General features: G+C 38.4%; 1 protein-coding gene across 7 annotated transcripts in view; it reads left to right on the plus strand.

Annotated features, from left to right (window-relative positions):
* The window catches only part of MEF2A (myocyte enhancer factor 2A), a 181,004-nt gene extending 169,184 nt beyond the window's left edge, over nucleotides 1-11,820 (plus strand). For all 7 annotated transcript variants that reach the window (XM_075896958.2, XM_075896956.2, XM_075896957.2 and 4 more), the window contains 3 exons: nucleotides 507-633; nucleotides 8,947-9,073; nucleotides 10,009-11,820. In XM_075896958.2, the coding sequence (XP_075753073.1) occupies nucleotides 507-633; nucleotides 8,947-9,073; nucleotides 10,009-10,339 (585 nt within the window). In that variant the 3' untranslated portion in view covers nucleotides 10,340-11,820. The remainder of the gene's footprint in view (nucleotides 1-506; nucleotides 634-8,946; nucleotides 9,074-10,008) is intronic.
* Nucleotides 11,821-14,400: the final 2,580 nt, after the last annotated feature.

Below are 14,400 nucleotides of genomic sequence, written 5' to 3' on the forward strand. Positions count from 1 at the left end.
CAAAACATCCCTTAACCCTCATGAAATGAGGGTTCCAGGGATGCTGAAATAGCATGCCCGTTATTTCAAAAAATATTTTAAAATAACAGGTGGCTTGTTAAGAGGCGGGGTAGCTATTTCGGGATTCCCCTGGTATCCTGAAATAGCCGCACAGTGTAGACGTACCCTTATACACTCTAAAGGATTGCATTTTCCTCTAAGTGCTATCCTATTATTCAGATTGACATTAATGAAAGCTGCACGTACAAGAGAATATACCCATAAATCTAATGCATTAGTTATATCTCCTTTAAGTTAGTCTAAAGCAAAATTAGGTTTTGGTCCTTTAAATGTTTTGTAGAAGAAAATCCACAATCATGAAAAAAGAGATACTGTTCTCATCACCAATATAATGCAAAAAGGGACCCATTTTAATTGAATGTTACTTTTGCATTAACACATAATATTCACTGTTGTAATTGATGGACTTCCACAAGACATGTTCTTTTGTGTTTAATCATTTGCAGAATACCCAACGGATAAGCAGTTCTCAATCAACACAGCCGCTTGCTACCCCTGTGGTATCAGTGACAACTCCAAGCTTGCCTCCACAGGGACTGGTATATTCTGCCATGCCTACTGCTTACAACACTGGTAAGTGTTATTTTCTTTTTAACTTACCATTTACTTGGTAAGTGCAGCTAAGGGTTTTATGATTCTGAATCTCTGAATATAAGAACATAAGATTGGCCGTACTAGGTTGGACAAAAGGTCCATCTAGCCCAGTATGCTGTCTTCCAAAGTATGAACAGAACAGATCTGTCCCCTCTGATCAAGTGATCCATCCCCTGTTGCCCATTTCCAGCTTCTGACAAACAGAAACTAAGGACACCATTCCTACTCATTCTGGCTAATACTCTATCCTTCATGAATATATCTCTCTTTTTTGAACCCTTTCAAAATCCTGGTCGTCACAACATCCTCTGGCAAGGAGTTCCACAGGTTGACTGTGCATTGTGTGAAGAAATACTTAATTTTGTTTGTTTTAAACCTGCTACCTATTACTTTCATTTGGTGACCCCTAGTTCTTGTATTACAGGAACATATTTATTTTCTTCAAACCAATCATGATTTTATAGATCTCTATCTTATCCCTGCTTAGTCTCCTCTTTTCTAGGCTGAAAACTCCCAGTCTTAACAGTTTCCATGCTTATATCGCTATGGCATCTGCATGATAACTAGAGGGGAAAAAAGGCACGAAAAGGCTGTTTGATGTTGCTTTCATGCGAGGGAGGAGATGAGCACATTATGGGATGCTGGTGACATGTATCCAGAATCACCCATTGCATGGTTTTGGTCCCAGCGTGCACTGGGAGCATAACTTAGAATGCAAACAGGTGTAGGAACTGTGGGATAGCTACCCACAGTATATTGCTCTTAAAGGTGACAGTAGCCATGCTGTTGCAGACGCACTACTTCAAACTACGCCAGATTCTTGCACACATTAGAGATGTGCACCATCGACTTTACAAAATAAGGTGCTAAAAAATCTATCTTAATAAATTTGACCTTAACTCATAGTGTAGACATGGCCTGAATCTCACTAGCCAAGCTGTATTATGCAGTTCTGAAGATTGATTGCTTGATCTAATTTGAAGACTTGTTAAATGTTGAATTGGAACATTGCTGTGGATAGTCAGCTCCAAGAATATTAGTCTGTAGTCATTATTTGACCACTTCTGGGGCACAGCGCAGTCTGCAGTGTCAGGATAGACAGATAGCATTCCCCACCCCCACTGCCTCAACAAGTCTGTATCAGAGGCAGCAAGAAAAGAAGCAGGAGCTGGTTAAAAAAGCTGGTTCTCTCCAGTACCATCTCCGGTACAGCATGCCCCCCGGCACTTGCCTCTATCAGAGGCGGCAGGGGAGGCTACTGCGAAGCAGCCCGTGTCCACGGAGACACAGGCTGCTCCAGCAGCAGCACCTGTCTGCAGGTGGGTCTCAGCTGGGACCCCCCACAGATAGGGGCTGTTGGGCCCAACATGAGCTGGGAGTGAGCAAGCCCTGCTCAGTCCTGGCTCGCACCGTGTCCAGGAGCTACCCCTGTTGTGGCTCTGCAACAAATAGTCAAATGTGTTTTTTTTAAAAAAACCAACCAGCTGGCACTGCTTTGTATGATATATCTCTTGTGCTTTTTGGTTTGTTGTGGTAATATAATCTTAATTCTGAATAGCTTGGTGTGTTTAATGTTTTTAACATGCATGTGTTTGAAAAGTAGTGTGCAGTGAAACTAATGTCATGTGCCTACAACCTGAACTTCACGTTGTTTTTCTGTGTAGGATCTATAACTGCTTGTCTGGTGTTAAATGGGTATGAAATTTTCAAGGGAAAGAAAAAGAAGCTTATCTGATAGGTGTGGTACTTGGACCATCTGTAACTTCCCAACTGGAAAATTCTGTTTTTTAAATAATTAAGTGGTATAATCTTGGTGGATAACTGGGTCCCCTGCTGCAGTTGGGGTTGTTTGTCTGGTGTTTGGCTCCATCACCTCTGTCTGGGTGCACAGACTTGTCCCTGGTAGGAGGCTGAGGTTCAGGAATGGGTTTAGATGTGGAGGCCTGCTTAGCCCTGCTTTGAATGACCACTCCCACTCTCGGGGCTTGCTTTATGTGGTTATCTAGGTCTTGTCCCACCAACATAGGAAGGCCACTTTTTCCAAAAAAACTTCATAGTCTAGACATACCCTAAGAGTTGTTCCCATAGATTTTCTCTGTGTTAATTTGTATTATTTAGTTTCTCTGTAGCGCCTAGCAATCAAGTATGCTTTATCAAGTAGATCTTTTGTTTTGTTAATAAAAATTACTTTAAGGTGACGATTTGATTCTTGTGTCCTGGAAAGACGAGACTGTGTGTGTGTGTGTGTGTGTGTGTCTGCCTGCCTGCCTGCCTGCCTGCCTGCCTGCCTGCCTGCCCGCCCTGCCTGCCTAAGATGAGCGTTCAGCTACCAGAGACTGCAGTTTGTTTTCTCTTTGTTTTTCAAGTTCTCTTGTGTTAAAGGAGCTTGAGGTTACCCCTCTGGAAGAAGTCCAAGCGCTTCTCCCCAAAGTCAGTAAATCTGTGACTGTGTAGAGGTTTTTGGGGTTGTTTTTTTTTCCCATGTCAGTGCTGATCTCCACTCTGGACTCTGAGTGTAGAAGGTGAGGGCCCACAAAGACCTTAAATACCTTGCCTTCATAGGCTGTGCTTTTTAAATAAAAAAAAAAAAACCTCCTTTACCACAAGAAAGCTTGAAAAACAAAGAGAAAACAAACTGCAGTCTCTGGTAGCTGACTGCTTGTCTTAGGCAGGCAGACATATACAAACACACAGCCTCGTCTTTCCAGGACACGAGAATCAAATTGTCACCTTAAAGTGGTTTTTAATTACCAAAACTAAAGATCTACTTGATAAAGCATACTTGATTGCTAGGCGCTACAGAGAAACTAAGTAATACAAATTAACCCAGAGAAAATCTCTGGGAACAACTCTTAGATAGTGAATGGGGGAGGAGAGGCATAGATTCACACAGAGCAGTTCAAACCAAACCACAGAAATAAAGAAAAACACCGTGATTGCGACTAGATACACTTTTTCTATTTATTTACTCACTGTCCTTCTGGTTCAGTGTACTTCTTTGCCCTGAATTCCTTTGGAGGCATGGTAGTCCTGCCTGGGTTTAAATCATCCTGTGTGTCTCAACTCCTGGCTTAACTCTCCAACAGAGCAAATGGTTGCAGGTATATATTTACAATTAAAATTTCAGCCCTGTATCCCATTGATTCTTCTGGCTCCCTGCCAACAACACCCCTTGTTACTTGAATTTAACCTTTGAGGAGGTGAGCATTCCTTCTGTCCATCACAGTGTAGTACTAGGACCATCTGTAACTTTTAACAGGAAATTCTATTTTTAAATAATCAATTGATATAATCTTGGTGAACGTGAATGTTGCATGAGAATAAGTATCTCAAGCTATCAGGTCCTCAGACAGAGACATATGTTAGCCGTGATTAAAAAGAGCAAACACATCTCACTAACACTGAAATTCTATTCTTGCCCTCTTGTGACAATTGCTGCAAAAAGACCTAAGTTTCAAAGGAACTCTGTAGGAAGATTCTCCATATCAGCATAGCTTTTCCATATCACACCAGGGTTCCTGCCTTTAGCAGTAGCAGATATCTGATTATTTAGGCAAAGGTAAATAAAATCACAGTGTACCTATCTAAAAGTACAGTTGTATAGGTGGTGGAGGGAATAGTTTCCTGACCCTTGTCATCAGTTACCTTATAATTGAAGCATAAAATGTTACTGTCCGTTATCATAAATATTATTTATTTGCAGTTGCAGTTTTTCCTACAAGAGTTCATCCCAGATTCTGATGTTAAAGCAATCCCCCTAGGGATCCATCATGCAGAGCAGCGCACACATATCAAACATTTAACTTTAATCTAGTCACAGCTTGTTAGAGGTCTAGCTTCTTTGAGTTGTATTGAGTACAAATATACCTTACTGACTGGAGGTTGAATTCAATGGAGGAGAAGAGAAAAGGTTATCAAAAAGAAGAGCTTTTCTTTACCCTTGTAAGAGGACTCTGGATTTATTCAGTGTGTGAAAAATTCTCCGGAAATTGACGGTCTTACCCAGGCAGACAGATTTCAGTATTAATGAGGTGCCTTACAGAGTCATTGTGATGAAAAACTGGCAATTAAAAAACCACACGCACACAAGTAGCAACTAGTGGGGAAGGACACAAAGTGGGCACCAGCTTGGGGAAAGACATAACTCCCTCTGCATGACTTCCCCACATGATTTATCCCAGTTCAGCCCCCCTCCATGGTCTCCCTATTCCTGCCCCATCCCATGTTACCTGGTGGGTCACCTCTGTGCCAGCTCCAGTCCCCTTGGCATGTGGTTCCACCAGTGCACGTTCTCAGGCAGACTCTGGCCACACTGCCTGCTGAGCAGAGTGCCATCGCTGAACTGCACCAGGCAACATCCCAGCAGGCAGGCAGCAAGGTTAGAGGCTGCCTGCGCTGGGAGAGTGCAGTCACTGTGCTGAGCATCCCAGGTAGCATATGACCCTTCTGGCCCCTCCCATGTGTCATCCCTCTATAACCTCACAGAAGTCTCCCTGGCTCTCCATGTTGAGAGTTGGCATTGAAATCAATCACAGCTGAGCAAACTTGCTTTATGAAAACAAACCCAGTCCAATTAGGGATACCCAGAAGGGCGGGCCCTGTTTCTGAGACCTTAAAACCCAAGGCCTAATGGCATGACTATGCAGAAATGACCCCTAAGAAGGCTACAGCTCTAAATCTGAAGCCAAGGTGTAACCTCTTCCCCCTTCTAAGCTCTCATCCATTGCATTAGATTCTTCTGCTTGGTTTCCTCTTGACTTGTCAGTATGCCTGTGTCTCACTACAGTGATGTAGGGCATACAGTGTATTTAAGGTTTCTACTGCATGTGACTCTGGAACTCTTGTTTCATGTAGCACATTATTATTCTGATGGCACCACCTCTGAGCATGTATGAATTGCATCCATTCCAATGCAAGACTGGAAATCAAACAAAGCATTAATACAAATGTGAATTCTTTTAAATCATGAAGTACTTGGAGATTCCGTTCCAACATTTCCAGAATGCAGATTCTGCTTTAAGATTTGGACCTCCTGTCATTAAATGATGCTTGTGGGTGTGACGGAGAAAGTTATTGAGAGAGAAGTTTCAAAGATGTGAATACATTATAATGTCCTTTGGGGACATGATGGGACAGAAGGTGATGGCTCTCTTTCTTACCTTTTAGATACTGAATGAAGTTCTTTCTTTCTCTCTGAAAAGACTAAGTGGGTCATAGTCACAGTCTGTTTTACAGTTTATGCAGCTGGACAATCCATACAATTGGTGTCTTCACAATTCAGTCCCTTAGATCATGGCTGCAGATGAAGTCTTAACTCCATAGTGCAGACAGAGCTTAGAGATCAACCTGTCTGCAAAAGAGCTATTTCTAGTTAGTTAACTTGGATTTCTTGTTGATTTTCTTGAGAAGTATTCTACCTTGAGAACTCGTGCAGCTGGAACTTTGGCAGCAATTGTAGCTGAAATTTTACTCTGCCTCCGAAGATGAGCTTTTCAAAGCAACAACATGGAATACCTCCATATTTCACAGAACATTAATGTTAACAATAGTATTTTAAGATAGCTGTTACATGTTAAAACCTGTATCTTGTTTTGTCCAATATAGAACCCACAACAATAAAATCCAGAATTATTTTCCTTTATCTGTATGCAAATAGCACCCTAATATGCTGCACAGTGCAAGTACCTGCACAGAAAAGCACACGCTTTCACCACCAGTTGGGTATTAATCTCATAACTATTGGTTCACTACAGAATGTCTCTAGAATTTACCATCAGAAAAAGTCCTACATCTAAGGTTTATTGATGACAATATTTGGAGCTACTTTTACTCTGAGATATTGTGGCCTGAATTTGAGAGACAAATTGTGCAGTGAATGTATGGTTTACGTTTTTCAAGGCATATACAGTGTATCAGCTGTTGCACTCTGAAGGGATAAGTTCTTAACTGACAATGTTAATGCAGGTTGAAGAATCAAAATCCATAGCCCACTTGATTTATAAAAGGGCTTAGCTGATCCTCTGACCTCTTTTGGCCTCTAAACCCTTTTAGGTATGAGGCCTTATCATGCCTGTAACTGGCTAGAATGAAGTTGGATGAGTCTTGCACTTTTAGAGCATGTCCCTAGCTACAGCATGAAGTGGATCAGCTGTGTTTACCCCAATGGGTCTGACTGGGTTCAGTTACCTGCAGAAGCAGTGATTAGCCATTATTATGGTGACTCTTAGCAGTAGGAATAAAGCCTAGTAAGAGAAAAGGGCTTTAAAACAATACAAAGTGTACATGCATGTCTGTCTAACCATCTTTGAGAGGGGTGTCTCCAGTTCCCCCAACCTCTGGAGCATGGATTCATCTTCATTCTTGCACTCCAGAGTGTTCAACTCCAGGCATACATCCCATTGTTCTCTTGAGTTTTCTGGTGAAACTGGTTGAGGGACTCAGCAAGGAGTGGGAGTAGTAACTAAAATCAGTAGTCCTAAATGTTTGCTGATACCTGGCTATTGCCCTCCTTCCTGTCTGCATGTAGAGACAGACTCTTACTAAATTAACTCAGTATGCCCATATAGCAAATTGTGTTACAACAATCAGGCAAACAGAACATACAAAATTCTTGAAGTACTATACTGCAGCTCCAAATCAGTCCCACTAGACTGTACTCCTAGAAGATATCTTGAGAGAGATTGAACTATAAATAGTAACTGTCATTTCAGACAGATGTCAATGTATAAATCTGATTTGTAAATCTCCAGAAAGATCACACTTAAGTACATTGTTAGTTAATTTCTGGTGGCAAAGCACAGTAAGTTTTTTCTTCCTAGCAGTTTGTCTCATTCACAAGAGACCAGAAATTATATTAAGGAAGCTGTGTTGCAAAGTGATTAGGAGCAGAGAAGTGTTTGCAGCTTTCTCTTTTAAAACCTGAAAGGATAGCATAAGTGATAATGATGAACTGAAAATAACTTCCTATGTGTGAATGAGCAGCGAGAACTATCTAAGCATTATATCCTGACAAATTAAAAAAATCCAATAATTGAAGTTTTGACTACAACTGTACAGTGTTCCTCTCACTCGGCATATAAAAACTATGTCCAAGTGCATGACACAGTATTGCTGTATATAAAAATACTTTGTTTTTCGGCTATATGTCATCAGTTAATATACTACATGAATATAAGAATAAAACTGAATTATGATGCAAAAGGAGTTTTATTATAGACTGTCAGTGATGCTTTTAGAGCTTTAGATGTGTCTTGCAAATATTTTCGTATGCCATAGGAGATGAATGCTTTGTTTTGGGATTTGTTTGTTTATTTTTTGCTGATTTATTTTAAAAAAAGCTTTTATGTCTTCACCATCACTATGATGAAGGCAAATGAGTACGGTTTTTCCTCTTACATGGTACATTTTCATAGCAGTTTTGTAAAGTAGCTGCCGTTACAGGATTTGATTATTTTCTGTACCAATATTGACTTGATCCAGGAGAAGGGGGCAGGCCTTCAGGGAGATAGTAATAGACTCACTAATTTTCTGCTTTGCACAGGTCCTGCTCCATTGTAGGGTAGAGCAGCCTGAAAGCTGCTCTGACTTACATTAGCATGCATTGAGCTCCATGAGACACTTTCCCAGCTTAGAATTGCTACAACACCAGAGTGCCTCAGCTGTGCCCCTACACTAGCAGCAGACAGTAGTGTACTTGAGCTGATTATACTAGTTGGAATGTTGCCTCTTGGAGTAATTCTCAGCTGGCCATATACTGAGCCATGCAGAGGGGCTGAACGAAAAGAGAGAATCTGGCTCTCGTACTGAACCAAGGGTTGAGCACAAGACAAGTTTTCTCTTATGCCAGATTTAATATAGTAAATTATTTCATTTGATTTAGTGGCCTGTTTTAATACTCCCCACCTTAGTTCATTTTGAAGTTCCTGTACAGAGAGAAATATTCAGAAATGTACATGATGAAACCAGCACAGAAATGAACATTTTCTTGCATATGCTTAGGAGAAGACCAGAATGTTGGATGAAGTGCCCGTATTCTCATTCATATTCAGCCCAAATCAAGCAATAGCAAGTAGGCGTCGGAAGCAGGTTTGAAAAGAGAGCATTTTAAGGCCATGATCCTGCAAAGAGATCTACACAAGTAGACCCTTATGATGTCAATGGTATTCTACACACATGAAAGAGTCTGTCCTTTCTGATCCTTTTTGCATGATCTGCCTGTAGCTGATTTGAACAGGAAGCTAACACTTTGGTTCTTATATCTCAACACAATACATTATTTTTCTTCTTTTTCAGATTACTCCTTGACTAGTGCAGACCTGTCTGCCCTGCAGGGATTTAACTCCCCAGGAATGCTATCTTTAGGACAGGTATCTGCCTGGCAACAGCACCATCTAGGACAAGCAGCCCTTAGCTCTCTTGTGTAAGTAGATCTGCCGGAATCTCTGCTACTTTGATTATAAGTGAAGAGTTCTGCATTTGACACTATTCAGTAAGACACCACTTTAATTTCTCCTTCAGTGCATGTATAAATGCATTCCTCCCATGTTTGCCAATCAACTGTCTGGCTTGGTCTACACTAGGAGTTTACACCGAAATTAGCTGCATGTGATAGATTTTCTAAACGATGCATCCATACTTCCAAGCCTGTCTTGTTGACCTTAAGGGCCACTGAAATCGATGTCAATGATTTCACAAGGAGTAACATTATTTCCGACCTTGCCTGGTCAAGTTTACGATAATGTTGATGCACTGACCGTGAAATTACTCTAGTTATTTTTAAAAAGAACCTGTTTGGGACAGGAACCTTGCCTTCCCATTTGTCTGTTCAGTATCTAGCATGCTGTTGGCTGGTTCTGTGTAAGTAGTAATGGTGACAAATGTTACTGTTCTGAAAACATTATCAAGAAAATATCTAGCTGAAAGCTTTACAACACACTTCAAAAAATTAAACATTTCTATTTGTCTTGTTTCTTTTAAACACAAGTAAAAGATGTAATAACAAATCACAGAGTAGTTGGGCACTCAAGTTCCACGGAAGAGCACAGCACTAATGGACCAATTTTATCTAAAATGTTATCCATTTCTTGCTGCTAAAAGCCACTTTAATCTAATTGGTTATGCTTCATCTGGCACTTACTGAACAATAAAGTGTGTAATAAACACCAGCTGTCAATGAATTAGTTCAGGATGTTGGGACACCTTTAATTCACAATTTTCAATTGTCTTACACTAAGCATTCAGTACATGTTTTTTATTTATGTATTTAGTCTGGATTCACTTTGAGTATAGGCTACAAGATTTCACAACACTTAATGTTCAAGTAAGAATCATAACTTCTTTTTTTAATTTCCCCAGTACTGGTGGCCAGCTCTCTCAGGGTTCAAATTTATCTATTAATACCAACGAAAACATCAACATAAAGTCTGAACCAATTTCACCTCCACGGGACCGTGTGACTCCTTCTGGGTTCCCTCAGCAGCAACAGCCACATCAGCAATCACGGCAGGAATTGGGTCGTTCCCCTGTTGACAGTCTCAGTAGTTCCAGCAGTTCTTATGATGGCAGTGATCGGGAGGACCCAAGAAGTGATTTCCATTCGCCTGTTGGATTGGGAAGACCTCCAAACACAGAAGATAGAGAGAGCCCTTCAGTGAAACGAATGAGAGTGGACACATGGGCGACATAAACTTTCAGCATTTCCACTTCTATTTTGTGTTACCACAGTGAACTGTCCTGACATATCTAAATATATAAATAAGGACATGAAATAAATATATTTATATGTATATACATACGTGCATATATATATCTTCACATGCATATATATGTGCGAGTGTGTGTAGCATACACAGAATCATCAGGCACTTACTACAAACTTCTTGTATAGCTGCAGATGTCCCATGGTAAAAATGTAACAAAACAATCCTATAGGTGTTGGCCTACTCTGGCACTTACCTGGACATGCTGTTTTAATAATGTAACCTGTTTTGCAAAGAAACATTGTACCCATCTATAATCCTGCCGCACTAGATTGCAGAAACCAAGAGGGCTCCCCTATAGTAATGTCCCTATGTGTTTTATTAAAGCCGTATGGTTAGTTGTAGTTAAGAAACAATGCTTTGTAGCAGCAGAGCAGTAGAAAAGCAGGAAAAAGAAAGCAATACTGTACATAAAATGTCCTTTATATTACCCAACTTGGCATGGGTCTCTATTGCAGAAGGTGCATGGCGAAGGGCTTGAAGATATAAAAACCTGTTTTGCACGTGCAAAAAAATGTATTGGGTCAAAGAAGTGGTTCTTAATAAAAAAAAAAAAGTGAGAGAGAATCCTAGAGAGCTCGCATGAAATATTCAAAAAATAACCTAGAAAACAGAGCATTAACAAAATAAAATTAATATATTAAGTTATAATTGGAATATGTTTGAAAAGTTTCTTTTTGTGTTCTTTGAAAAATATAGAAACGGATTTTAGGTCATGTATATTTTATATTAAAGAAAACAATACCCTTATGAATTGAAGACTATATATAAAAGTTATATACAGTACTTTTGAACACATTCTGCTATGAATTATTTATATAAGCCAAAGCTGTATGATGTAGCTTTTTTTGTAGAGTATAGTTTTACCTTGTTATTTTGACTTTCTAGTTGTTTGCTTTCAGAAGAGGGAAAAGAAACTTGCAGGCAGAACGCTGGGGAAAAATAAGCCATGAACACTTATTATTCTATATGTAAATTAAAATTTGAGCCAAACTCTTTGTACATAGCATCTTAAATATATCACCTTTGGTGTAAGTACCTACGTATTGTACGTTCACCAGATTAAAAAGTATATTTTTGTGGATTGACGCCAACTTGAAAAAAGGCGAGGTCCTTATTAAGTAGAGTATTCACTGTTTAATATTTACTATTTTGTTAAATATACTGTACTTTCTTTGGATTAATTATTATTAATATTATTATCCAGATTTTTTCAGAGGCTGTATAAAGGGGTTGTCCCTTCACTGGTGGTGAATGTGTGCAGTTAAAATGTAATCTCTGTGCTGTATGGTTAAGCTTCATTATACATTTTATATATATGTATATAAATAGCAAAGTGGCAACAACAAAAAAACAAAAATCCGGTGTTAAGTTCATCCCACATAAATATTAAAAATCTGTTACAACACATTTTAAGGCATTATTTTAAAACTGCCTCTTGTGAGAAAATATTCAGTGGAAAAACTTGACCTCATTATGTTAGGGAAATAACACATCAAATGAGCACAAAAGGTTTTGTAAGTGGTAAGTGGTTTGGGATAAAATATTTGCTATGGAAAGAAACCTTTTCATGCCTCCTAACATTCACGCACACCCCCCCAAGCAAAAAATCTAAATGCCCAGTATGCTTATATATCTGTTTAGTACCGGAAGTTCTGATCCTGTAATTTGCTGTCATACATTAGTAGGACTACTTCCAAAAGTAAGGGTTTGCAAAATCTGGCTCCAATACAGCAGCAAATTCTCCCATCAGTCAGGGTGTATCATAATCTCTGTCTTTAAATTTATATTGATTTTGCTAATCTATTGAAGTTTGACAAATATTTACTTAAAACTAGATGTAAAGGATGGGCAAAATCAGACACAATTCACTTTGTTTTGGTAAATGTGTGCTTAATTCATGTTTTCAGTTTGTAAAATTTTTAAGGAACAAATCTGACTACTAGTCCACTCTAATTTTGGGAAGAACTGAAGTTGTTTTATGTGTTACACAAAACTGTTTAAAGTTTGTCCCATATATTTATTAAAACACTTTTCTGTTGGGCATTCAACACTTTCTAAGGACAATTTCTAGTAAAGTCACTTAGTTGACACTATCACTAAGAAAATTTGAGAGGTAGAAATGGAAATCCAGTGTGTACACTTATCATCTTGACATCTGCTTGTATGTGGAATGATCCAAGAACAAAACATTATAGATGGATATCAAGACAAAATCTGTTGTTGTCTGTAACTTTTTAAATTACAGATTTAAAAAAAAAAAACAGTTGGGGCAAACTTCAACTTCCTTTCAAAATAATCTACATTTCATTACCTGAGACTAGAGTAATGACTACAATAGAAGAACCGACAGGATTCAATTTTCAAATGAAAACTCCATTTCCAGTATATGTCAGTTCACTTACCACTTCACAGAACCTTTAATGCTTTGAAAAGTCATGTGATTGTTTTGTTATTTATGCCCATATATGAACTTTGCTGTACATTTGAGTGGGAGTTCTGCATTCACATTTACTGTCTATTTTCTTGTGTGCCTTATGAGATGGCTTTGCTGACTGTATCTCAATGGTTTTTATTTCTATGCAGATTTGTAAGCAGTACTATTACTGTTTTCTAAAATAATGTTACATGAGGTTTGGAGTTTGTATTTAAATCTCACCAACTGACTAATGTAAAACTTGTACAATTCGTAGGAATTGAGGATCAGACTGTTTACCTGTTGCCCACAGCCCCATAATGTCCTCCAGTAGATAAGTCTTGGCAAAAACATCCCATCTATCTGTTGAAGAACTACACACCATGAAAATAACAGGGGAACTCTGATTTTTAATAACACTAATAGTGTAACTTTTGGAACATACTTTTTTTAGGAGATGTAAAAGTGTTTTATAGAAGAAAGACGCAGCACAGGAGAACAACTAGCAATTAAAAATCAATATAGCATCTTTTGTTAAGTAAATGTAATACATGCAGTTTGAGGTAGGGTTGCAGGTATATCAAATTTAGTGTGAACCTACTTGGCTGGTATGAAAGTTGTATCTGCTAAAATGACAAATCATCTTTGAGCTCTAACTAATAGTATTTTAAAAAATATAATCAGGGTTTTGTTGGAGAAAAAATGCTTTAGCATTTCCTTTTATTGTAAAGGACACTAATGCATCAAAGACTTTTTTGAATTATCATGCGCACAAGAAATATATAGTAAATAAGGAACATAATAACTCCTAGCAGTTGATCGTGGGAAGAAGTTAAATTAGAATGTGAAGGAAAGACTTATAATGTAAACAGTTATTTCTTAGTAGAAACTTTCTTCACTTTGCTGTGCAAGAGAACACTGCTTTGCTATATTTAAAATGGCTTTTTTAAAAGAGATTTATGTATTTGGTAAATGTTTGTAGTCAACAGTTCACACAAGAAGCTGTTCATGGTTTAATGATGATAAGCCGTTTGGCGGCACAAGCTGGACTTTGTTGCCATCCTTGAGACGAATCTTTTAAGAAAAAAATAAGTTAATCTCAATTTTTCCCTGAATGTGTTGTTTTTCTTCATTATACAATAAATATTCTAGTGAACTTTTTATCAAATGGTTAAGAAAATGCTAGAAGTTGTTGTAAAATATTTGTATCCTGCATTCACTAAAGTAAAAATACTGGCTTTTACTGTGTACTTCAGACTCTGTCGTATTTGCAGGGCATTGTGCTTTTACCGTAAAATTTCTTCTTCTCCCTAGGGCCTGAAAGAATACTTTCAATTTGGTTCTGAAGAGCACCTGTTAATAGAACCATTGATCCATTTTCACCCGGATGGATTTTTTTTAAACAGATTAAATATATGAATGGCTATCATTTTCTCCCTACCGCCAGAATTAAAATTTATATTGTTCTGACATAAATCCATATAGTAAAAGAAATAGGATAAAATCTGAGTAATACTTTATGAATAGACAAAAGCAAAAAGTGGTTTAAATGAAATGGTCATAATTGATGAG

Source organism: Pelodiscus sinensis, chromosome 14 (genome assembly GCF_052426305.1).
Source record: "Pelodiscus sinensis isolate ZL-2025 chromosome 14, ASM5242630v1, whole genome shotgun sequence".
Taxonomy (NCBI): Eukaryota; Metazoa; Chordata; order Testudines; family Trionychidae; genus Pelodiscus; species Pelodiscus sinensis.